General features: G+C 51.1%; 1 protein-coding gene across 5 annotated transcripts in view; it reads left to right on the forward strand.

Annotated features, from left to right (window-relative positions):
* Positions 1–22,670, forward strand: part of PTPRN2 (protein tyrosine phosphatase receptor type N2) — a 723,182-nt gene that overhangs the window by 457,927 nt on the left and 242,585 nt on the right. For all 5 annotated transcript variants that reach the window (XM_041753464.1, XM_041753465.1, XM_041753467.1 and 2 more), the window contains one exon: positions 21,114–21,178. In XM_041753464.1, the coding sequence (XP_041609398.1) occupies positions 21,114–21,178 (65 nt within the window). The remainder of the gene's footprint in view (positions 1–21,113; positions 21,179–22,670) is intronic.

Below are 22,670 nucleotides of genomic sequence, written 5' to 3' on the forward strand. Positions count from 1 at the left end.
GATGTTTTATTTATAGACCTGTATGGAAACACACAGTTTAGGCTAAAACTTTACATTAGACCCTGGTTACAAATAAATGTGTTCACCTGAGTAAACGGTCTCTGGGGTCTTTATTCAAATGGCTTTAAGGAGATGAGGAATGTGTTACGTGCCAGCGATAGGCATCCATGGGGATGGCTGGTCCCGGGCTGGCTTGATACTGGTGCCATCATTTGTAATGTATATTTTCATTTTGCTCCGAAGCAGAGCAAATAGATTTTTGTAAGCCAGTGACCTTACGGATTAGCTGCGTTATTTGTGACTCAGTGAAGCAGTCAGTTGAAATATTGAAAATGTTTTTCCAACTCAGTGTGATTTCAGCGTGGGGTGTGAGGGCATGACATCGCCCCTCCTGATGAATAGGGAAGACCACATGCCTTACATGGTTTGGAAGGGACAGAACCTAATCTTAGCACACATGCTGCTCCCACTCCCCCGGCGAAGAAAGCTCACCGCCAGAGAGCCATCAAAGCAGAATTGCACGTGGCAGTTTGTTGTCACCAAAGACCATGTTCATCTCACTCCAATCCGTACTTAGCAGGGCTACAGGTCCCTGTGTGGGTCCCACCAGTACTTCCCGGGGGCATCCTGGCACCGCCGCTGACCTTCAGCACCACAGGCCCATGGACAGGTGCCCCCTCTCTTCCTGCTGTGTTTTTTGGAGGCCCAAGGTATGGCCCCAGGACACCGCAGAGGGGGGCCAGCCACAGCTGTGCCCTTCTGCAGGTGGCCTCTCCTCCTCTGCACCCTGTCTCCTGGTTTCTAAGAATTAAAAAATCCCATAACACGATGTTAGACACAGAACACCAGTCAGCTGAGTAGGAAAATGATAATCACGCTTCAAACTCCTACTGGCCATTCCTTTGTAGTAATGATCTTTGTGCGATGGGATGCCCTTTACCTGCAGGTGTCAGGGCATCTGAACTTCAAATAGAAACAACAGACTCTTAACCCTTGTGTTTGTGGGGGGGGGGGGGTTAAATAGGTTTTATTATCAGAGTAGCTTTATGTTTACAGAAAGATCAAGCAGCAAGTCGAAAGTGCTCTGATGTACCTCCCACCTGCTCATGGGTTCCCTGTCACTGACCTGTTGCCTACTGTAGGACATTGTTTGGCCTGGACAAGCCGATCATCACGCATCATTATTGATAAAAGTCCATAGGGATACATCCAGGTTCAGTCTTGCTGTTGTACGTTCGGAGGGTTTTATCAGATGTGGAATGAAGTGTCCACTATTACAATGTCGCTGCCCTAAACATCCTTGATGCTCTGCATGTTCATCCCCCCTCCCCTGATCTCTGGTGACTCCGGTCTTTTTACCATCTCCATGGTTTTGCCTTTGCCAGAATGTCTTAGAGTTGGAATCACACAGCGTGTAGTCTTTTCAGATTGGCTTCCTTCACTTGGTAATATGCGTCTAAGGTGCTTCCATGTCTTTTCATGGCTTGATATCAGCTCACTCCTTTATCATGCTGGATGACATTCCGTCGTCTGGATGGACGACACCTTATCCAGGATCTTCTGAAGCGCATCTCGGTTGCTTCCAAGTTTTGACAATTATGAATAAAGCTCCTGTAAATATCCACATGCAGGTGTCTATGTGGGTATGTTTTCAGCTCCTTTGGGCGAATGACAAGGAACATGGTTGCTGGATCATGTTGTACACGTGTGTTTAGTTTTGTCAGTAACTCCCAGCACCTGTTCCACATCCCAGCCGCCATGTGTGAGTGCTCCTGCAGTTCCACATCCTCACTGGCACTTGTAGTTGTCATTTCTCTGGATTTTGGCCATTCTGATAGGTGTGGGTTGTGCTGGGGGGCCCACAGCTGGTATACTAACTCAGGAACATGCAGATTCTGACCTGCCACATGAGGGCACAAGCCCCCCACATGGGGGTGGCAGGTGGCTCCCTTAGCATCCGAGCTTCTACCTTGGGAAGTGATACCCAGGAGGTCATGTTGATTAAAGATACAGTTTCAGTACATCCACACTTACAGGTCCCAGAACAGGAGGTACAGTGCTGGAGGGAGGGCAGGTGGTCCCCGTAGCCAGCAACAGGAGATGGAGAGCAGGCTAGCAAGCGCCTTCCATCTACAAGGTGGCCGGGATGGAGGTCACTTATTCTTTGAGGCTCAGCTTTAAGTGCTTATTTTGAAATAAGCAGAACCTTGGTCTTGTGTAAATGCCCCAACTCAGTGTGGGCAGGTTGTCACACTGGAAAATGCCTAGACAGGAACTCAGAAAAACAGTTGTTTTTCTCATCCCAATAGTGGTGTCTCGTTAGTTTAATTCGCATCTTGCTGGTGACACATGATGTGGAGCAGCTTTCCACCTGCTTATCTGCCATCTGTGAGCCATCATTGGTGATGGGTCTGTCCATATCATGAGCACATTTTCCACTTGTGTTGTTTGTTTTCTTATGGTTGAGTTTTAAGAGGTTTCTTGTGCACATGTTGTAGGATTTTTATTTTGTGTACATGCAAGTCCTTTGTCAGATGTGTCTTCTACAAACATTTTCTCCTACCTTCTAATTTGTCTTCTTTTTTCTTTTTAAGATTTTATTTATTTATTCATGAGAGACACAGAGGGGGGGGGGCGGCAGAGAGACACAGGCAGAGGGAGAAGCAGGCTCCATGCAGGGAACCTGATGTGGGACTCAATCCCAGGTCTCCAGGATCAGGCCCCGGGCTGAAGGCAGCACTAAACCACTGAGCCACCTGGGCTGCCCTAGTTTGTCTTTTTATTCTCCTGACCACTTCTCATGCAGAGCAGTTTTTAACTTTAGCAAAGTCCCATTGACCAATGTTTTCTTTTTTTTTAAGATTTATTTATTTATTCATGAGAGACACAGAGAGAGATAGAGACAGAGGCAGAGACACAGGCAGAGGGAGAAGCAGACTCCACTCAGGGAGCCGGATGCAGGACTCGATCCCAGGTGTCCAGGATCACGCCCTGGGCTGAAGGTGGCGCTAAACTGCTGAGCCACCTGGACTGCCCTGACCAATGTTTTCTTTTATGGATCATGCTTTTGGTGTTGTATTTAAACACCACCCCTAACACAGGTCATCTGGATTTTTTCCCATCCTCTCCTCAAGGACCTTCATAGTTTGGCATTCCACATCTGGATTTAATCATGAATTTGTTTTTGTGGAAGGGGTGAGGTCTGTGCCTAGTTTTGTTCTCCATGTGGGGACATCTACTTGGTCCCATGCCATCTGCTGAAGACCATTCTTCCCCCTGTGACTTGTCATGGCCCCTCCGCCCTAGGCCAGCTGGCCAGGTATGTGGCAGACTCAACTTCTGACTTAGGAAGATGTCTTGATCAAACGGGTATCTTGCTCAAGAGGTTATGGGAGGCTCCAAACATTTCAGGTCCTGAACATTCGAAGAGAAGAAGAAGAAAGAAGGGAAGAAGAGCCGGACCCCAAACCGCTCTCAGTCCACTGTGGTCACTGAACACGCCCCCAGCGTTGACCCCCACACCCCCTGGGGTGCGCTCACTTGGCCACGGGCCTATGAGGTGCTGACACGGGGTTGCTGACTCCTCGACGTCCTGGATGAACTTGGTGCCAGGCTCATATTTTTCCTGAAGGAGATTTAGCAGTTTCTTCTCTTTCTTCATAATAATCTATTCAGATTCTTTCTTCAGTCTTTGGCAGTTTAATAATTTATGTCTTCTTTGTTTATAGTTCAATTCCTTAAGAATTCTGAATATTTATACATAAGTAATATTATTAGCTTGTAACTCTAAAATTTTCACTGTATCTTTGGTTACATTTCCTTTTTCACTATTAATTTTGGTAACTTTAGGACTAGAGGTGTTTTATTTTTCTCTGAATTAGACTTTTAGGGGTCCCTGGGTGGCGTAACAGTTTGGCGCCTGCCTTTGGCCCAGGGCGCGATCCTGGAGACCGGGGATCGAATCCCACATCGGGCTCCCAGTGCATGGAGTCTGCTTCTCCCTCTGCCTGTGTCTCTGCCTCTCTTTCTCTCTCTCTCTCTCTGTGACTATCATAAATAAATAAAAATTAAAAAAAAAAGATTCTGGATTAGACTTCTAGGAAGAGTTTATATGTTTTTCTCCTAAAATCTTGCTCTTGGATTTATTCATCAGTTCTGGTTTTCTTTTATAGTTTATACATGCTATTTTTACTTATTTCTGTTCCTTTCCTCAAGTTCTACTCCTTAGTTTGAACACCTACTTTGTTTCCCTTGTTTCTTCGGTGATGATGGAAACATTGCCATCCCACCCCTACCATGATGAAGCTTTGGTTACCTCCCTCCCATAGCTCAGATTTACCATTTTCATATTATTATTTGCTGAATATTTTGAAACCATAGTTTTGATTTCTTCTTTAACCTAAGAGTTATTGAAGAATGTATTTTTCAATACCCAACTGCTTGGACAGCTTTATTTTCTATGATTACTAATTTTTAATTTTATTAGATTACCTATATAAGATTTACTATTTGGAATTCAAGGCCTCCTTTGAAGCCCAATACCCGATCATCTATATTTTGTTTCTACACCATAGAGTTTGATCTGTCACTACTGTACAGTCACTTCTGTACATCCTCCACGTGGGTTCAGTAGACTCATGTCAAGTATGGTCTGCCATTTATTAGCTGTGTGGCTTTAGGGAAGGTACTTTTCTCCTGGAGAAAGCTCAGTCTTCCTCCCTCATGCAATGGGACAGATGAAAGGCCCTGTCTTGAGGGGTGTGTTGTGTAAGGCAATGAGAGTGCTGGGCACAGTCCTCAGAACATGGGAAGCCATGCATATTGGCTGCCATTGGGTTTTCTGTCTGTCAAGCCAGGGGAAGCACATAAGTTCTTCTTTACTCATTTCAACAGTTTGTTTTATTTCTTGGCATATGCAGTGTACCTTCATTTTGTTTTTTTTTTTTAAAGATTTTATTTATTTATTCATGAGAGACACAGAGAGAGAGGCAGAGACACAGGCAGAGGGAGAAGTAGGCTCCTTGCAAGGAGCCTGATGCAGGACCCTAGGATCACGCCCCATAGCCAAAGGCAGATGTTCAACTGCTGAGCCATCCAAGCATCCCTCATTTTAGATTTTTTTAAGCATTAATATAAAATTACCCTATTTATTTCACGTAAAAATAACTTTTTGTATAATTGTATGTTGTCTTGGTATGAATAGCATGGTCCTTCCTTTATTTCTTCCTTTATATTTACTTATTTTTTCCCAACTCCTTAAATTTTTAACCTTTCTGACCTGATTTGTTTTAGATTTGTTTCTTGTAGATAATACTTTTGACTTTGAGAAACACTTTGTCCTGGGAGTAAAATTTAACCTGTTTACATTTATTTTCATGACTACACATGTTTTTAATTCATCATCTTGCTTCCTGCTCTCCACTGCCTGTGCCTCTTTTCTGTTTCTTGTAGTGTTTGTCTTCAGTCACGTAGATCATGTTGGGTGTCAGGTTGTTCTCAAGTGATTTGGAATGTGCATTTGCCGTTGTAAGCTCTTCAGACTTTTCAAGCAGTTTGGATCCACATATTCTAACTATGAACTTCAAGAGGAAACAGATTCTCTCATCTTAGAAGGGCCCTTGAGGGTATCTGCCTCCTCCCGTACTTTGTAATGTGAGGCTGAGTTTAACCTCATGTTTGCCGTGATCACAGGGTGTCTTTCCGAAGTCTGTGCTGATAATGAGTTTGGAGGCAAACAAAACTCAGGACCATACGCTTTCCGAATTTGGAAAGAGGACTCTGGTGGGGAGGTTCCAGGCCTTATGGGAAAATTGTCAGAAAATGCATTGATGAGATGTGGCTGTTTATCCAGGTACCTTTTAATAATAATAATAATAAAAAACCTTCATCAGATGTCACTGAGATTTGCATTGGGAAAGTCAATTACACAGTGAAATTGGTGGAAAATCTTATTATTAGGAGCACCTCACCCCAGCTCTACCTGCTTACTTTAATGTCTAGAGATAAATGAGAAGGAGATAAATTTCTATTTTTCCAAAGCACCACGGTCCCTCCCTTCCCCGTCACTTTTATTGAACATAGCAGTTCGCCAGGACCCACACGCTGAAAATTGCTGCAGATAAACATTGTATTTTAAATTACTACAGGCAACCAGGCAGGCTGGAAAAAATCATTTGAACAAATTGAAAACTGAAATGTTGATATCAGATATTAAATTAATGTAAGTGAGATTGAAACAATATCTAATTAAAATAATTTGAAAAATGACTTGGAAATTGAAGCTGACATTAGCTTTTACCAGCCTGTCATTATTATTACCGCACAGCTATGCTGCGTTTTCACAGAAGCCCTGCCTGCTCTCGGGAGACTTCACAAGACACTGGCAGATAAAAGTCTCATTTATTTACTCAGTTATGGCTGGAAGATGGGGGCGAAAGAACCTTTCTTGGGGACCCGAGGTGTGGAGTTTGACAAATTGACCTTTCAGTTTCCAAGGAGAGAGTGCCTTCCAGACCCTCTGCTCCAATAGGTACCTTTCTTTGCATTTGAGGCTGGAATGTGCTCACTGCCTTCCGTTTATACAAGGCATTAAAAAGAAAAATAAAATCAAGTTTGGGATGGCAAAGAAAATGAAGCAGGAGCTTCCCTGCTGTGGTGACCAGTGGCAAGTGGGCAGATGTGTGGCCAGCAGCTCCCCAGCAGGGTCCATGCAGGGACAGCAGAAGTGCACACCCAGGAGCTGTGCGGCAAGTTGGGGTGAGCGTCTGTAATGAGGCACCCTCACACCTCCTGAATGCAAATGTAGCGACACTGACGATGCTCCTTTCATGCTTCTCTAACATCTGCTTCGAGAACTGTCCTTACATCTGTTTCATGAATAAAAGATCATTAAAGGAAAGGATTGTCACATGGGCACACACGCTCCTTCATATCCATGGTGGAGTGAGGCGAGAAGTGGCCTCAAGCTCAGACATCCTGACTTTGCTTCCTGCAGAACGTGGCAGCACCAGGCAAATGCCAGCCCCTCCGAGGAGATGAGTTTGCTTGTGTGTTAAGTGGGTACTTTGGGGTACAGGCTTTAGATCCAGCAGCGTGCCCCAGGGGTGTTGAAGATAGACGGAGTGTGAGGGAAGTGCAGATTGTGAGCAAGGGAGAGACCCGCGTCCACAACCACAGTACTCTGCAGAGAGGGTGTATTGGCTTTTCCTCTTCACAGTCCAAGCAAGAGTTCCTACACAAATTGCATGAAAACACTAAATAATCTGACAGTTTCATGCACATTTATTTAGTTATGTTTAGTGTAATATAAAATTGCCAAATTGTTTAATGTTTTACACACCTTATAGTTTCCCACAAGGTTTTGCTCGAACCTGCATTAATGTTGTTGCTGTTCCATAAGCATAGAGGTTGAGGATGGGGTGGGGGCTTCTCAGAGAATTGCTAGGGTCTTCCTGTTTCCATCGCCTTAACAGAAGAACAGATATGGAGCTGACCCCTGTTCAGAAAACAACCAAAAGGACAGCCCCGGTGGTGCAGCGGTTTAGCGCCGCCTGCAGCCCAGGGCATGATCCTGGAGTCCCGGGATCGAGTCCCACGTCGGGCTCTCTGCATGGAGCCTGCTTCTCCCTCTGCCTGTGTCTCTGCCTCTCTCTCTCTCTCTCTCTCTCTCTCTCTGCATCTCTATGAATAATAAATAAAATCTTAAAAAAAAAAAGACTTAAAAAAAAAAACAACCCAAAATGCTGAATGCAAAGGTATAGATAGCATTTTAATCATAGGTATCTGGCAGTATTCAAATTCTTAGAGATCCTAAACCAAGTAAATACCACATCCTGCTAGGACCATCTCCCTATTTTCCTAATAGGGAAACCATAGCGACCCCTTCTACCTTCCATCTGATCTGGAGGATGTGAGGTTGCAGTGCTGTCACTGGGTGTGCCCTCATGGCACTGACCACAAGTCAGCACTCACAACAATGTGCTGACCACATGTACACCTCCTGCATGGTCTGTAAAATCTCAAGCAAGGAATTTCATTTAAAGTGGTCTTGAGTTGGCAGGGCTTCCAGAATCCAGAAGGAGGAAATGCAAAGGATTCCCACAGTTAAAATACCAAGAAGTAGGAGTCCACAATAAACAATTTCGGAACATGCCAGAGAACAAGATACCATGAGGGAAGAAAACAGAGAGAATGAAAGAAATGAAACCTCAGATGGTGTGAGTAGTAGATGCAGAACATAAATTCATGTATTTTAGTCATCTAAAGAAATACAAGAGGGAAGAGATAAAGTGAGTCCTCAAAATAGCAAAAAAAAAAAAATGTTTTTAAAACAATAGAATTTTTCAAAATGAAAGATATACTAGAAATTCTAAATTCAGGAGGTGAGTTTAGTGACAAGTTAGGTAAAGTTGAAGAGGGAACAAGAACCAGTAGATAGAACCGAGAAATTATCCAGAATGCACCAGAGAGAGAGATAAAAGGAAAATATAGACAGACAAATACACATTGAATGTGAGTTTCAGGAGAGGGGAGTGAGCTGAGGCCATATTTGAAGATAGAATAGCTGAAGAATGTCTGTGCGGATGGAAGACAGCCATCTGCAGATTCAAGAAGTCTGTCGGAGTGAAAAGGGTTCAGACAGTGTAAGTGCAGGATGTCAAAGAAAGACTTCCCAGCAGCCGAGAAGAAAGACGGCTGTCCAAGTGGAGGGCTGTTTCTCAGCAGCCAAAGTGGGAGCAGGGACAGAAGAGCAATGTCTTCGTGTACTGAGGGTGGAACAGTCATCAACCCAGAGATGTTCAGGAGGGGCTGTCTTTCAGTTAGGATGGCTAAAATGAGGAAAGAGGAGGGGAAAGAAGAAGAAACCAATTTCCTGCAAAAACACAGATGCACATTGGGCATCCCTGGGTGGCTCAGCAGTTTAGCACCTGCCTTTGGCCCAGGGCGTGATCCTGGAGTCCCGGGATTGAGTCCCACATCGGGCTCCCCGCATGGAGCCTGCTTCTCTATGTTTCTGCCTCTCTGTCTCTGTCTCTGTCTCTGTCTCTCTCTCTCTCTCTTTCTTTGTCGATCATTAATAAATTTTTTTTAAATGTCCTGAACAATTGAATTTCTAACATGAGACAGTTAATGTAATTGACCACATTAATAGATTACAGAATAATCAGGTTTTGTGATATATTTCGATTAGAAAATATTCATTCATAATAGAAATGCTTTAAAATAGGACAAGTTTGTTAACTTTATATAAAAAAAACCTACAGAAACATCTTCCTTCATTGTGAAACATTGAAAATATTCCCTTCAATGGCAGAAATACACCAAGGATGTGAGCTGTCACTGCTGTGAGGTTGTACACGGGGCGTTACTCTGAAGGGCAGCAGGTGGTGGGTGCCTGGGGACGGAGACTCAGGACCCAGATGATGGGAAGCCCACCTTCCTGAGGCTGAGGAACTGATTGGGGTTGGCATTGCAGATGAGAGAGGATATTTTGGTAAATTGTCCTGGGAGGACTGGGTGTCCAGTTAAGACATACACAGGATCAGTTCCTGGAATTACACATGAAGGCAAAACAAAAAATCTTTTACAAGAAAATACGTTTATGATCTTGGGATACAGGAGAATATTTAAACAAGGTACCCAAAGTGCAAACCATAAAGAAAATGACAAATTAGAGTGTATTAAAACTAGGATATGTGTGGGCACCCAGTGTGGCTCAGTGGGTAAAGCACCTGCCTTCAGCTCAGGCCATGATCTCAGGGTCCTGGAATTGAGTCCCACATCAGGCTCCCTGCTCAGTGGGGAGTCTACGTATTCCTCTGCCCCTCCTTCCACTCATGTGTGTGGACCTGCACGCATGCTTGTTCACACTCTCTGTGAAATAAATAAAATCTTTTAAAAAACCTGGGAAATTTATAAAGCCAAACCACAAACTGAGATAAGCTAGTAATAACCCATTTACCTGACAAAGAGTTAGTATGCAGAATGTCTACAGGACTCCCACAAAGCTAGAAGAAAAAGACAATTCAATAGGAAAATGGGCAAAGAGGCAAACAAGGATTTTGCACATGAGGAAGCACGAATGGCAAATAGCACACAAAAGACACTGATACGTAATCAAAGGAAAGCTCTGTGTAAGCGCTGTGAGACAGTGCTGCATCCACCAAACTGGCAACGGTGTTGAAATCTCACGTGCTGGCTGGGTTGGGGCGGTGCAGAGTCTTACAAGCTGACCAAGGGACTGTAGATTGATGCTGTCACAGTGGGACATGTATTCCAGCGATTCCACTGTAGAAAAGCCTGTCCAGTGCTAGAAATGCGAATCAGAATGTTCACGGTGGCCCCGGGTGGGAAGAGGAAGGAACAACTGGGTTGGCCATTGGATCCGATGTTTGCATGAACATAGATGATGGTTCTCGGGGTGCACCTGGAGTGGCCCCGCGGCAGGGAGCACATGCGCACCACATGCACACAGTGCAGCCCCGGGGCAGGATAGAAATGCAGATCGCGTTGCCTGTGGCCTGGGAAACAAGTTAGCAAAGAAAGCTGGTCAGAAAGGGGCGCCTGGGTGGCTCAGCAGTGGAGCATCTGCCTTCGGCTCAGGGCATGACCCCAGGGTCCTGGGACCAAGTCCCACATCGGGCTCCCCGCAGGGAGCCTGCTTCTCCCCCTGCCTGTGTCTCTGCCTCTCTCTGTGTGTCTCTTATGAATAAATAAATAAAATCTTTTTTTAAAAAGCCAGTCTAAGAGAACATACATGTCATTATTCCATATCCATATTCAAACCCAGCAAAACTGATCAATAGACACATGTAGAAAAGTCTACACAAAAGGAAACTGTCACCCCAGAATTGAGGGGAGTCAGGTCCCTGGGGGCTTGTCTTCAAACTGGAGGTGAGTGTGTAGGAAGATGAGCTGCTCTGCAGACACCCTTCCTTGGGGTTGGACTCGGTGACACAGACTCTCTGGCCACCTGTCATCTTTCCCTGGGACGGATGAGTCCCAGCTCCCTCTCCCTGGAGAGCCGAGAAGTGGAGGGAGCACCCGTTTCTAGCCAAAGACAGGACAGGGAGCACCACCCTTTCTGTTTTCTCCTTAGAATCAAGATTTAACTGGTTTCTCCTGTGGTAAATAATTGTCAGGACAGCAGTTAGCTTTCAGGGTTATTTTAATTCTTCCTGACAGTTTGCAAAATTAAATATCCAAATATTGTGGTAACACATTACTTTCAGACAACTTGAGTTGAAATCAGCATCAAAACATTCTCCTGTGCCTCACGTTACACAGACATGCCCCAACCACCGGGCGGGTCACAAGGGCCAGAGCCAGCACCCTGTGCCCACAGTGGTCCAGGAGTGCTTGGACGGTGACACCCTGGTTTGCTGTGTACGCAGACGGTTCTGTGTGGCCGCGCGGGAGATGGGAGACCTGACGGTCTAGCAGCACATGAGGACACATTTGCCTCTGGACTCAGTCCTGAACCAGAGCTGATGGAGCAGCAGTTCCCATCAGAGAGTGAGGGGATCCCAGAAGCACATCCTCAGTGCCTTTTTGGACAGATGCATTGGTTCCAGAACTAGAATGGCAGGGGAGCAATCAGGTGCCAGTGACAGCAACAGTAGCGGTGAGGCATGGTCATGGTCATGGTGCACTTGCTCATCCATGCCACAGATCACACGATAGTTCCTCAGCAGGTGGTCACTGGCATCCTCCTGTGCGCCTTGCTCTGCTCTGGGCACCTGGCCTGTCCTACACACACAACAGATCCTGCCTTTGTTGTGCTCACATCCTAGCGAGGGAGGCAGGAAGAAGGGATGGGTGGGCAATCCAAGCAGCTCACATGAGAAGAGGGTGCCCTGCGGGTCCTGGGCCCTGGGAACATACAGCACACCTGCAGTGTGGACCCTAGAGAGTGGGGATCCCTAGGTACAGAGGAGTAATGGAATGACCTGCACTGTCCCGGGGCCACGAGTCCATGGCGCTGCCTGTCAGAGGGACCATCATGCTGGAGGGACCCAGGCACCTGCTCGTGGAAGCCCCGTGCCAGGTTTCTAATATTTAAATGTCTACATCAAGTCTGTGAGCTGTTACTAAAGTTTGATCTTTGTACTTTGAAATATGTATTCGTGATATATTATATATTCAGAATGAAAAAATGATGTTTAAATGTGCATAGAGGTATAGTTTTAATCTCTTAAAATCAACCAAATATAAAAGACAGCTGGATCATGCTCTTATCACATGTGTGGTTATTCTCTCACCGCGCAAGCGGAGTTTGGTGGGTAATAACCTAAACATGTGTAGTTGCTAATTAGTGCGTATTTATTTATAAATGTCTCTTCTTCCACTTATTTCAGAAAATCACTAATTATATTATTTAGCAAGATTTCGTAAAATCTATGCATTTAGACAGAAACTATCCAAGCATAATTACAAAAAGTATGAAACGTGAAAGTGTTTTCATCAAAAATACAAAATGCTTATGAAACTGAAATTAAAATTGGGTGTCCATCTCCAAAAGGGTTCTTTTTCCTTAACAATACTCATAACGGACAAAAGTATAAAACAAGATATAATAATAGATAACAAAGCTTTAAAGATGTTAATAAAGGTGAATCTTTGATTCTGTATTTTGAGAATTTCGTCCAGTGGAACCATTGGAAAGGAGCACGGTTTGTGCATGTTACGTGTAGACAGACACACATACAAAGTGGTAAGTGATAGGAATCATTTGGTAGTGCAGCGGCTTCTCTGCCACCATGTATAATGGCTCAAACATGTGGCTTACCCATGGAAAATCTCGGAACCACAGACTGAGATGTGCAGACGAGCATGTGGATGCTCGGCAGGGCTGGGAAATGACGCTTCTTTAGACAAGAATTGGATGCTTTCTGGCTCCAAGAGCTTTGACAAGTTAATTAATGTGTGTCTCTTTCCATCCAATGTTTCTATGGCTTAGACCCTCCCCAGCCCCAGGCCCCGGCACTGGGCGGCAGTCACGTGCTGCATTGAGAGGACAGAGGTGGGAACATGGGGAGCCCGTGTGTCTGACCCCTCCCAGGGGCCTCACAGGGCAGACTCGAGCCCCAGCCCCAGCCCCCCTGGTGGGGCCGAGCAGAGACAGGACAGCCAGGGATCCCAGGGCACACAGGCCACAGTGGGACACACGGGAATGGGAGGCGGGGCGAGGGCAGCAGGTGCAGCCAGCCTGTGCCCCACACCCACCCCAGGGCACCTGGCGGGCAAAGGAGAAAGATCCCCTCCTGGAGCACAGGGCTCGCTTCCTGTGGGCGGGAGAGGATGCGCACGTCCCCTCAGTGGGAGAGGCCCAGCCTGGGTCTGCTGCTCAGGTCAGAACAACCCAAGACTCTGAATGAGCCACGGACATGTGCTCAGCCCCAGAGCTCTCTCAGGTACCGGAGACAGGACGCAGCATGTTTGCAGGGCTCATTACAGCATGGGTGCTCCAGACAGGGTTCCTCACGAGAAAGCTCCAGGGGTGAGGCCGGGGGTTGGCATCCAGGTCCGGGGGCAGGCTGTCCTGCTCTGCCCCTCCTCCTCTGTCTGTTGTGGCATCGGCCCTCCCCTGCCCCACGGCGCCCTGGCCCTACCTTCAGGCCCCTCTCCCGCCCTCCCACAGGGACAGTGACCCACAGGCCCATGGTTGCTCCCAGGGGCCGCTGCCCACCTTCCCTACATGTCAGGGCTTCCTTCTTCTGCCGTCATGCTCCTTCCTGGGCGCTAGGCCCTTAGTGGCTGGGCAGGGCTGGCGACGCTGAAGCCACAGCTCTTCTCTCTGATGGAGAGCCCTGGGCTCCTGCAACAGGGGCCTGGCACCAGAGCCTGAGGACTGGGCCCTGCCCTGCGGGAGGCGCACACTGTGGGCCCCAAACCAGACGCAGGTCAGGGTGATGAGGTTCTCCTCCCTGTGGTCTAACTGGTCCCTCACTTGTGAGGGTCGCTGCATCCACCTCCGGGGGACCACTGGGCACAGAAGCACTGTAAAGGCCCTGAGAAGGCGAGCAGGTGTGTTTACGTGTACTTCCCTAGCCTGTGTGATCTGAGACGCCACTTGTCACCAGCACCCGTTTCCATCCGGGGGCACGCCCGTGGGATCTGGAGCTCACACAGAGGCACTCAGCCGGCGCCCTAAGGCAGGAGGGGAATATGGCCCATGGGGCCTCCACAGCTGACTCTGGCAGCTTCTCAGAAAGGGCATTCATGGAGAAGAATGGACAGTAGTTAAGCACTGACGTTTTCTATTTTTTTTCTGATTCCTGCACAAGAAGATGCTCTGCCTGAGAAGACTGGGTGCAGAGCTATTTCCAGGGCGGTCCCCTCACCCCATGATACTTCTCTGCCCCCATCGAGCACAGGAGGGTGTGTGCAAGGTGGGGAGTGCCTGGGGGGTGGTTGGGGCACCTGCTGCGCCAGGCGGGCCTCGTCCCCTCCCTTCCTGGCTTGGGCTCCAGCTAGGGGTTCCGAGCAGGGAGTCAGCCCTAAGGGAAGGGGACAGTGACCGCCGGACCGTGCTGCTCCACAGGGCCAGGCCCCCAGGTGGAGGGGCCCTGAACTACCCCGATGCTTTGGCCCCTTCGATGACACCTCTATGGCTAAAAACGTGTGACAGAGGGAATGAGGGTTTCAAAAGCGGAAGTAGGTCCGGGGGCAGATGTGCGCCTTGGAGCAGGGGATTCAGCTCCGCCAGCAGCTGGACTCCACCTCAGGGGCTGCTGGGCTCCCTGAAGGGGTCACCATCCTGCTCCCACCCCTGCCCCGTCTTTCCCATGGAGTGCAGCCCTCCGGTCCTCCTGTCCCCATTCGGATCACAGGAGACACCTGCACACCCTATCAGGGGCCAAAGAGAAAGACGAAATCACCACACCGCCGCTACGCGCTTAATTACATGGAGTGCTGCATACATTGTCCAGCACAAGGAACTGTTCTGATAAATTAAAACACTAATTAAATAGGCTATTGCAGCATTTTGAGAACATTGTAGGCTTCGGCTTCTCTGGGTAATTTGCATATCCTTCATCTAGCGAATTTAATTTTAAAGGACTTCTTTTTTTGTTTGGAAACCCTTTTTGTCTCCCGTGAAGATAAAAATGGGCTTTGTGCATCGTTCTGGGCTTTATGAAAGTGGCTTGGCCCAGGGTCTCTGCCCCCCGGCCCCCTGGCCAGCCCTGCCCTCCCACCCAGGGTCTGTGCCAGGCCCTCCAAATAACTCGGAGCTGACATTTGACAGAGCATCTGCTGGAAGCGAGGCTTTTCTTTCTCCCATCAAAAAGCTCTAGCCAAAGACTGACAAAAATGGCAATGTCACTGCAGCATTCCCAGAACATGGTCCCTTGGGTACACAGCCTCATGGAGGGAGCACTGGGGCTGTAGGGCAGGTGCCCAGGGATGCAGCACGGGCGTGAGGCAGAGGATATTCATGTCACCATCGACCCTGCAGAGGGGATTCTGGAAGGATATCCACGTGGCTGGGGGCACCCAAAAGGAGCCCGTGAGACCGCAGATGCCCCCGGACGGCATTGAGAAGGATGTTGAGAGCCTGGGGGTGCAGATCTCACCGAAGACTGCGGGGTCTGCCCACTTCAGGCCCTTCTGAGCTAAAAAGAGGCAGAGAAGGGCTACGTGCAGGATGCTTTGAGCGCCTTGTGCAGGTGCCGGAAACAGGCAGGGTCCGCGGGGCTCCACTTCTCCATCATCTCCACCAATGAGAGATTTCAAACAACAGGACAGAGTGAGTCCAGTGTTGTCGACGGGTACTGACCCCAAGACCGTGAGGGCACAGAGACTGGAATACAGGTGCACAGCCCCTAGCCGCCCCGAGGCCCACAGACCTGGTGGGAAACCCACCCCGAGGGCACCCCTGGGAATCGCAGGGGACAGGGCCCTGGAAGGTGGTGACTCCGCAGGGTGCTGTTGGCTCTGGACGACGACCAAGTGAACCCTGGAGGCTGCCACGTTCTGGAATCAGCAACAGGTGGTATACACGGCCTCAGATTCTGGGCACAGCATCATGATGGCCCTGAGGGCCCTGGGGCCAGGACGGCATCAGCAGGACACCCCGCTGCTCGTAATAGCTTGTGGAAAACGTGCAAAAATGTGCACAGAGGAGTATTTGGGGGTAGATTCACCTCTTCTTGAACTACCGGAGCCAAATAGAGAATCTGAGGGTTAGTATAAACCGGAAAGATGGGTCCACAGTGCAGGACACAGTGCCTGGGCCTGTCCTGGTAGAGTCTGCGTACGCACCCCCGAACACATGCTCACACGGAGGAGAGGCCAGGAGGCCTGCCTGCAGCAGGGGTGGGTGACCTCCTCCTACATCCTGAGTGAAGAGCCTGGAGGATGGAAGGATGGGCTGGATGTCGCAAAGTGAATTATAATGGGATAGACGTAATGGCATGACCGGGGTTGGCAGTGATGGGTACACCCCCTGTCCCGTCCTTTGTGAGTACGCAGCCCGCAGGGCGCACTCATGACTCTCCCAGACTCTTTCAAGGAAGCCCCTGAGCAACCCCGATCCCGCAGGGCTGACCCCGGCTAGGCCACACCGGAAGCAGTGTGGTCATGTCTGGAGGCCCGTCCATGGACCTTGGGCGCGTGCATCCTGCCCTCCGAGAGTGTCAGCTCACCAGGCTTGCCCACTCACCACCTGCCCAGCCCCTGGCACACCGCCCGGCCACACATGCAGAGTGCCAAGTGGCCGGCTGGGGGCAAAGTTTAGAGGACAGACAGTGATTGTCTCCCACAACACCTCATGCTGGCTAACCCTAAAGATCAGCTGGTAATAGGGAGGGATGCACATTTTTAGGAAATATAATTACTAGCTCCACCCCGTGATTTTCTTACTCAAAGGTCTGCTGAGGCCAGGAAACAACACTTTTGTGAAGACCTGAAGTTGAAGCATCTCAGGACCCCAAGGCGAGGACCCTGCAGTGGGCGGGGTGGGGCAGGAGGCCAGGGCGGCTCTCAAAGCAGGTGGCACTCAGGCCAGGGGTCCCAGAGACCGTGCTGCTGCTGTACTGGCCACACCTGAAACTGGTCACCCGACATGCCACCCATGGAGGGATGTTCGCTCGCCTTGGGCCTTGGCAGTGAACAACAGCAGTGTCAATCGGCATGCTGAGGACGGGAGGCCGGAGATTATTGGCGTTTCAGAACGATGAGCAGGCAGGTTCTGTAACGCGATAGTGGAACTGTTGTCTCACACTGACCCTGACACCGGATGTGAGCGTCCCAGGGCCATCCCGTGAGGGGAACCAGAGCTGGGGGGGGTGCGCAGCGAAGCCCTGGTTCCGGACCACCACTGGCTTCGCCTGCAGGCCCTTTGCCCTCTTCTCCCTGGGGACCCACCCTGCGGTACGGCCAGCCATGGCCCATGAAGAGCGGTCAGTAGGTCACTCCAGAACCATGGGTGTCGCCTCAGCCTCTGCCCCTGCGAGAAACTTTCTTGAACAGGTTTTGCTTGGACTTTAAGGCAGAGGCCAGGGAAATGCTGGTGGATGAAGAGCAGCTGTCCCGTCCACGCCCAGTTTGGGGCAGCGGCTCTGGGTGACTTCAGTGTCCTTCTAAGGCTGGAGACAATGCTGGACCGCAGAACCAGTCAGGCCGGCGCCGGGTGCCCAGCAGAGGCAGCAGGTTGGGGACATCCCAGGACACAAGCCCCTCAGGGGCAGGGGGAGGGAAGTGGTGCCAGTGGGGCACTGGGTGGGGAGGCTGATGCTCCTGGGTGCCATGGCCAGGTGCAGGGGTGTCCAGGGTCTTGAGGAGGGCCCTGCCGGGAGGCTCCCCACACCTCAGTACCCTGGCTCCACAGGTGGCCGGCCTGTGCTGCTGCGGTGTCGGGTGGCCCTGATGACAGGTCCTCTCAGGCCATGGGGTCCAGGTGGGTCAGCCTGCAGGTATCCCTTTGGAGATATGGGGACAGTAAGGGTCAGATGAAGTCACCAGGGTGGGGCCTAAGCCAGCAGGGCTGCAGTCCCTGGAAGAGGGAGAAGCCCCTCCAGCTGGGGCAGACCCCTGGGAAGGGCACTCAGCCCACACCCACCCCTCAGTCCCCTACCCAGACACGCAGCACCCCTGGGCTCTGGGAGATGCTTGGGGTCCACGTGTCCGGTGTGAGCCTGCGCTGCTGGAGTCTGACCTGCCCGTGGCTCTGGGCAATGCCACACTCAGGGCTTCTTCAGTTTCCCCATCTCAGATGGAGACCGAGCCATCTAGATCCCAGTGGGTCTGAGGATGAGCTGAGGCTGGGCAGCGCTCATGCCTGGGGGCTGGCAGTGGTGGTCTCACCACTGTGTTTATCACGGACTTGATGGTTTGGCCTTCAGGTTGATTAGTTCAGGAGAGCGAAGCAGCCCACTCCTCTAGAGAACCTTTAACACGCGGGAAGCAGCAGATTCACCTAATCTAGGTCGTCTGTCTCATTTGCCGACTGGTTTGAACCAAGTGAACTCCACTTGGCAAGGTCGGGGCAGCTCCAAGAGACTCTGGGCCAGCGGGTCTCCTGTGTACGCCACAGTCACTGTGTGAGCACCTGCAGGCTGCCCAGAGTCTGAAAAGCGGGAGCTTTGCCCAGCAGCCTCTGGAGTGTCACAGCCCACCCCACCCCCCCGGTTCCACTGGGTCTCGGGCACCCTTCCTTTGCTTTAGGACAAAGCCAAGCAAAAGGACCGTAGCGTGATACTTTCCAATCACCCGATAGCTTTGTATGAACGTGGGGCTGGCTCAGAGCCATCACCTGGGGCAGCTTCGCAGATGCCAGACACACACGTGAGCACAGCCCCAGGTCAGGTTTCACTGTCCCCCACCCGCACGCTGCCTGTGCTTTTCCGTCCGTTTCAGTGACACCGCATTTCACTGAGAGCCCATCAGGTGGCCGACGCCCCTTCCAGAATGTTCTGGAGCTGGTTGGTAGGTGGCTGCTGGCAGGCATGGGAACGCATAGCCCTTCCCCGGTGACCCCTAATGGCCAGAGTGTGGGCAGCAACGGCTCCCCAGGCCACACCTGCCCACGACACAGTGATGGGTCTGACATGAGGCAGGGAATCGTGACGCATCAGGCCCTTGCCTGGATGTGAACACAGTTCTCCCCCCCTGTGATGGAGCCTGTTTTCTCTGTTCACTGGGGCTTCACTGCCATGTTCTCAGTGGTTCTGTGAGCCAGTTGTGATGCATAAAATTCCACACACTTACATGTACGTGACACTGAAAACAAAGGGGCCAGGTGCCCGCATGTTCACCACGTTTTCCTGTTATCTGCCCACTCGAACATGTGCATCACTGTTTCCAGGCAGTGAGAACATGGTAACGACATGGCACCCAACGTTTCCTGGCGTGTGGGAACCCCACCCAGCACAGCTTGAAGACGCACACAGACATGGGCAGGCATCCTCGGGAAGGCCTCCCGGCACCTGGTGTCTCAGCCTGCTTGGAAGGTGATCTTGCTTTCAGTGACCTGAGGTCAGCACTGCATTTCTGGCACAGGGAAAGGGCCTGCCCGATGGCCTGGGGCCCAAGGAGCACCCGGGCCTGACAGACTGGCAAAGCTGTGCATCCACCAGAGACACGAGGGGAGGGCTGGTCCGCAGTAGGGAGGGTCCGCTCTTCATCCTGCAGACAGGTGCCTGGGCAGGAACTGAGGCAGAGAATGGCTAGCATGGGACATCCTGTTCGTGTGGGTGGGGAGGGGCCTGCAGGGCACGTCCCTGGTCACCGTCATACCCTGGGGCAGATGCACTCCTTGGCCTGCGCAGCTGGGGGAGACTGACCACCCGGCCCCTCTGGGAGCTTTGCTGTCGCAGGTCGGGTTGCCCAACATGCTGCAGTTGGATGACTGCTCTGGGGCTGACCCCTAATGTCTGTTACTGCTCTGCGGCCATAAATGGAGCAGATTTTCCATTCTTACGCATTTTCTGTTCCTCAGCCTATTTAAGAGTTCACTATTATTCCCCCCAAAGTAGCTTGCCATTCAGTAAAATGTTCCCTTTGTTCACAGAAGAACATTAAAATCTATTGCTTTGTACTCTCTTAAGGGGTGTTCTCCTCCATTGGGACTGCTGCCTCTCTCTCCACCCACCCCTTGTGCTCCCGCACACCCATGTGAGGGTCTGTGTTTGCCTCATTCTCTTGGTGCACGGATGATCACCTGCATGTGACAATAACGTTCGTTTGTTCAAAGGGAAAGACTGTCCACGCGAGACGAGGGGAGGCCCCTGGGTGGGGCAGGCGGGCTGACGGGATCTTGGTCGTTTATTCTGCGAGATATGATTCTGTCACCAAGATCAATGTAGGCAGAGGACAGTCAGGTGGAAGTAATCGGTGTTGTCTCACTCCTGTTCGGCCTTAACCACAGTGGCAGGGCGCGCCTCGTTCTGGGGGTCTGCAGTAAAATCCTATTTGTCCTGCTTTTCGTTTCCAAGATGACACGGGCTTTGCCTAAAAAACAGTTTCTACAGATTCGTAAACCAAGGTCAACTGCTTGGTGACACAACTTCTTCTCGACAAGGCGGGGGCGGCCGGGTCTGTGGTGTTGGCGTGAGCATGAGTGCATTTCCATTTACATCTGCTAATGGTTTCCGCAGCAACTTTCTCTCGCGCTGATTTGGAGGGTAATTCGTCCACTGCAAGTCAGCCTCATTCTAAGTCAGGAGCGCATGAAGACAAAGCTTGTGTGGGAGCTAAACTGTCACAGAACGATCCTGGTCAGGCTGCGGATTAGGGAAGTGAGCTGCCCCGGTGCCACGGGGTGCATGCACACAGTCCAGGCAGCCTTCCCTGCGAGCTCGGGACGCTGGCTCACGGGGCACGCTTCCCAGTGATAACACACCAAGTAACCAGCACATCATCCTAAAATAATGCACAGTCCTCGCCACAGTCCCGTGGGTTCCCGTGATGGCGTTCAGTGCCGGGGGTGCAGGTTCGTGGGGAGGCTGACCGGCGTCCACCCCGGGGGACTGGCTGCAGGCTGGCTCTGCGGGTGATTAGGCTGTCCCTGCAGCAACTCCATGGCGTGTTTCTCAGTGGAGAGGACGTGCAGGGCGTCTTGAGAACCATGAGCTCTGCACGCTGACCCTGTACCTCTTGGCTTTTCCTAACAGTTAACAACAAGGAGAAACTGGAAGCGGCATCCGGACTGAAAATTCTTCACGTCGGAAGCGGGTTGGTGAGTAGCAGAGGCGCTGTCCTCTCAGACGTGCGTGGTCGGCAGGCGGCCAGCTGCTGGGGGGCCTCCCGTTGCTTGAACACCCTGATCCACAGCACCAGTGTGTGCAATGCCAGTTCTGGTTGCATTTGAAGCCATAATCCCGCGCGTCCCTGAGCAGGAGCCGTCCTGGGTCAGAAAACGCTGAAATGCAGAGAACGCAGGCTTCCTCCTTCAGAGGTTTAGTGACCGCTGGGGTGTGGACACAATCCAGCTGAGGGCGGTTCTCCTCGCAGGGAGTTGTTGTTTAAAGACACGTTGGGGTGAGGGCACTGTGCGCATGTAGCTGCCTCTGGGATGTGACTTGGTCTGTGACGTGGCAGATGTGCCCTCATGGGGCCGAGTTGGTTTTGGGAAGAGTCGCTTGACCAAACACTCCATCAGCCATCTGAGCTGGTAGCAATGCCGCTGGAACCCTGGAACCCAGGCCACTGCCCGCTCCCTCTCCGTCTTGGGGCAGTGTAATGAATTGTGGGTGGAATGGCAGACGTGATTGCCCACAGGAGAAGCACCAGCCACGCGTCAGGCGGTGTGGACCCGAACCAACATGGGCCATTGCATTTGAAATTTTAGATTTCAGGGCACTCGTGATTACAGGTGATTAGCTGTCCCGGGCAGCTCATTTGTGAGGGCCCGTCGCTTACAAAGCCATGGTGAACCACAGCCCCAGGGAGATCTGTTCCATGGTCGGGAGTCCTGGTCTTGAAGTAAGGACGCACTTCTTCACAGATGGGCTCGTGTGCTCGCAGGCAGCAGGCAGGTCGAAGAGCCTTGCAGGGAGGCACCTGGTGCCGGGCACTGGTGTGCCAGTTACGTGAGGCGAGGAGTCAGGCGGGTCTGGTGGAAGCCCATCAACAGAGGCGTGGTGGGACCAACCCACCCCATGCCTGGTTCTCTCCCAGCCTGCCCGCCTGGGCGGGAGGCGAGCCTGTGTCAGGCAGGACATCTCATCCCCCTGTGCTCCAGGCTTGGCACGTGGTGAGGGGCCGAGGCGCGGCAGGGAGGAACCGGCCAATGGGACGGACTGTGGGCACGAGATAGAGGAGTTCGTAGTGTGCCTGGGCAGGGTGAGTGGTGTGGGTGGGGCTCCGGCAGTGCCCCAGACCCCAGCCTGGGGGGTTCTGGCACCCAGAGGTCCTCTCCTGAGGGAAACACAGCCTCCTGCAGCATCGGGAAGGAGAGAGGCCACGTGAGGGCTGAGCCCACGGGCTCCTCCAGGTGAGCACAGCTTTCCCGGGAGCCCGTTGCACTGGCTGCTGGACACCGTGACCCCCACGCTTTGGTGGGAGGAACACCTGAGCCCTCGCGAGGCCTGTTAAGGAGGAGCTGCCCAGACCCGGAGGATCTGGGCACTGTGGCTGCGTGTCCTTGCCCCTCCCCTGCATCTTGGCCGAACCCTGCTCCGTGAACAGCCCCTGTCCCCCCACCCCCGCCGCTCACCTATCTGCCCTAC

This window comes from Vulpes lagopus, chromosome 4 (assembly GCF_018345385.1).
Source record: "Vulpes lagopus strain Blue_001 chromosome 4, ASM1834538v1, whole genome shotgun sequence".
Lineage (NCBI taxonomy): Eukaryota > Metazoa > Chordata > Mammalia > Carnivora > Canidae > Vulpes > Vulpes lagopus.